Below are 3,423 nucleotides of genomic sequence, written 5' to 3' on the forward strand. Positions count from 1 at the left end.
CTGTGCCCAAAAAAAGAAAAGGAAAAAATCCCCCAACTGAAGCTGCAAGCAGACGTGTTTCTGTTGCTGATTTTAAATTTTAATTAAAGTGTGGCTCCTTGGGTTTTGGTTTTGGTTTTCGGTTTTTGGTTTTCGGTTTCGGCTGCGACCACTTGAGGTTCACGATCCGCGGCAAAGCAAACAATGGCCTACAAGTAGGGGCACTTCTTGACACGCTCTTGCCACTCAAAAAGCCCAACTATTTTGGCCCCGGGGGCAGCAAAAATGGTGCGAAAGAAGAAAGGCTTTCTAAAATACCCATAACCCATATATATTGGTACGCAGAATGCCGGGCATCATGGCATCCATGACCGATGAAAGTCGATTTCCGTCAACTCATGGTGGGCTATAAAAGTGCCAAAAATCTGCTTAATGGCACACACAGCTTCATAGTCCATCGCCCAGAAATGATCTACGCAATTCTAGTGCTCTGTCTGCTGGGCAGTTGTTGGCCAGCAATGGCCCAACAAGGCCAGAAGGTGGAAAAGGATTCGTTGGCCAAGGATCAAAATACCCGCTTGGCCGGCATCTATGTGAAGGATGGCAACGAAAATGGCCAGCTGAGATTCCTGGCATCGGGACTGACCAGTAGCAGCAGCTCCAGCTCTTCCAACTCCGGACTCAACTCGGCCCTGAATCAGTACATAACCAATAAGCAGGATATGCTGGAGCAACTGCGTCCCACCTCGGACACCACAACAACGGGAGGTGTTACGGGGACAACAGGCACCGCGACCGGCACAACGACGTCGGGTTCCGGAAGTGATCTGGTCACCACAACTTCCCAAGGCGCTATCTACGTGCATCTGGGCAACTCGGGATCATCTTCGTCTTCCTCCTCCTCGTCGTCCACCAATGCGGCGATCAACCAGGTGATCTATGGATCCTCCCCAGTTGCCGGTCTCTTGCCCCAGATCGTTGGCCAGGCGGTGTCCAGTCGAGTGCGTCCCGGTGGCCAGAACAACAGAAGGCGTGTCCCCGCCCGTAGGCGCCGGGTCAACAAGAGGCGTGGCAGCATCAACAACAACCAGCGACGTCGCCGGCGTGGCAACAAGCGTGGCAAAAACAAGGCCCAGGTGATGGTGGTTCGACCAAATCGCGGTTGAGAATTGATCCAAGAGGATCCACCTCCTAGTTAAGCGAAAACGTACTTTTTTTTTCTCCAGCCAAGGAATTTTTTTTTTTAATGATTACTATTAGTATGCGAGAAGGCAACCTTATTTATTTATTTAAACGATTGAAAGCAATTACACTCTGCAACCAAAGTGGTTTTATTCGGGGTAATTATGGTAGCGGATTAATTGATAATTAAATTCTAGCTTTAAAAGAACATATGTACATAAACATATTTCATGGGAATCGTTGCTCACCTCTTGTATGTTTTCCAATCAACCAAACTCCGATTGCAAAGCCTCAAATTTTGTGTAGGCCAGTGGGTTTGGCGTAGTTGCACTAATTTATGGGCCAACTGGTGTTCATGTTCAAAAGGGCCGCCGTCGGTGTGTCTGCGAGGTGCGCTGGCAACGAGGTGCCGGGAAGAACCCCCTTGGTGAGCCCCTGGTCAAGTGCAAGACAAACGGTCTCCGGTCGGCTCTGCATGCGGCGGTCAATGTCTTGATAAATGTCTGCAGGATGGCGTCCGGGGAGTTGCCTTAGCCAAGTAGCCCCTCGTTCTGGCCAGCAGGACGACCCCTTGAGCGACGCCCCTGTTCCATTTCGCGAACTCCTAAATCACCGTCACGTGTCCTGGCTGTGTATTATGTGCTCATGACTGTAATGAGCCTGTAAGTGGACCTAATCAGTGTCATAATAATAGAAATTAATCACTGCAAGGCCATAATGGCATTGGTGGCGAAAAAGGGGGGCCCCGAATGGAGGCGTGGGCGCCCACCTGCAGCTGCTGGCAAAAGTCAAAGTTGAACTGGCTACTGGCTGGCATTTTGCTCTTGTGCGGCTTTGTGCAGCGCTTTGGCGCACATACTTTGTAAATGTTTTGCAATGATTTGATTTGAAATTCATTTGAATTATTGCTTGCTTCCTGTTTCCGGTGCCTTCGAAATACTTTCCTGTTTCCCTTCCACCGCCCCCCAGCCCCTTGCCCCTTGCACCTTGCTCACCCATACCCTCTACCCCATGGCGAGGATATGGAAGGACCCTATGATGTACGAGCAACTTGGTTGGCCTTCTCTTTTGCTTCTCTTCCTGGGGAGTTTATTAAGTACTGCCAAGAATACACTGAAACGAAATTGATTGAAATTGCTTATAAAGTATAAATACTAATGCAACACTATTACTATAACAGATATTTGTGTTGGTGGTTTAATTAAATATACATATATATTAATGCATGTACATTCCCCCAAAACATTCCACCCAATTTTCCTTTTTCGCGCAGTGCATTTGCATAGACCAAATAGCAACTGGTGTGTGAGTGTGCGGAACTTTGTTAATATGCAAGTGAATGGACATTTCCGGTACGGACAAAACGTGCCATGTGCCAGGCCAAAAACCGAGAGCCAAGGTCCTGGGCAAGTCCGCGAAACCTTTTGGGGGAAAATCTGTAGCGGACGGGGAGCCAGGGACACCGGGGGTGGGGCTTACGGTTACAGGCTTGGGACACAGGTTCACAGCCCAAGGACATGTGCTGTGCTAAAAGTCCAAATCACCATCCACTGCCCTTGGAAGCACTCGCCGTTTCGCTTTGGCCTAACATATTTCGCTGCCCTAGAAAGACGAACTTCTCAGCCAGGAATTAGATTTGGAACTGAATAGTTTGGACTATGAATTTAGAACTTGTATCTAGAATGCAATTCTATAGAATAAAATACCATATTACAGTAAAGAATATTTACAGAATATTTAGGTTAAAAGTAATGTCGCGTACACTGGGTTTTATCCATAGAAGCGGAGAAGTTAGAGGGCATTGCAAAAGTCGCCTACTTGTTATTAAAAGTTTACTTTTGCCTCGGCTCCGCTCATGTGTAATTTTCAATTAAAATGATTTGAGTAGACAACTTTGAACGCTTCTGGCAGTGACTCTGCCACTGACTTGGCTTCTGATTTGGACTCGGATACGGTTACGGGACGGGATGCGGGATGGTTTACGGGATACGGATTTGGGACCTCAAGGAAAGGGCCACAAATGCGGGGGAAAATGGAATGCCACAAATACTTTTCCAGGCAGAAATCATAAATCATGCAGCAGGCAAAGACACGAACCGCATTGGAAATCGACGTCGGAGACCCAAACTGCGGCGTTGACACACGGTACGGGATACATCGGCAGGGATATCCGAAAATATATACATAAATATATCCGTGTGTGTATAGAGACATGGACGGACGGTCGACTAAGTGGGCCACAAGTTTCGCTTCACTTTTGAA

General features: G+C 47.8%; 1 protein-coding gene across 1 annotated transcript; it reads left to right on the forward strand.

The window, feature by feature from the left end:
• The first annotated feature begins 353 nt into the window (after positions 1-353).
• Positions 354-1,145, forward strand: LOC120456543. The gene has a single exon (XM_039643422.1). The coding sequence runs from the start codon at positions 354-356 to the stop codon at positions 1,143-1,145; it is 792 nt and encodes a 263-aa protein (XP_039499356.1).
• The last annotated feature ends 2,278 nt before the right edge of the window (positions 1,146-3,423 follow it).

This window comes from Drosophila santomea, chromosome X, assembly GCF_016746245.2.
Source record: "Drosophila santomea strain STO CAGO 1482 chromosome X, Prin_Dsan_1.1, whole genome shotgun sequence".
In the NCBI taxonomy this organism is placed as follows: Eukaryota; Metazoa; Arthropoda; class Insecta; order Diptera; family Drosophilidae; genus Drosophila; species Drosophila santomea.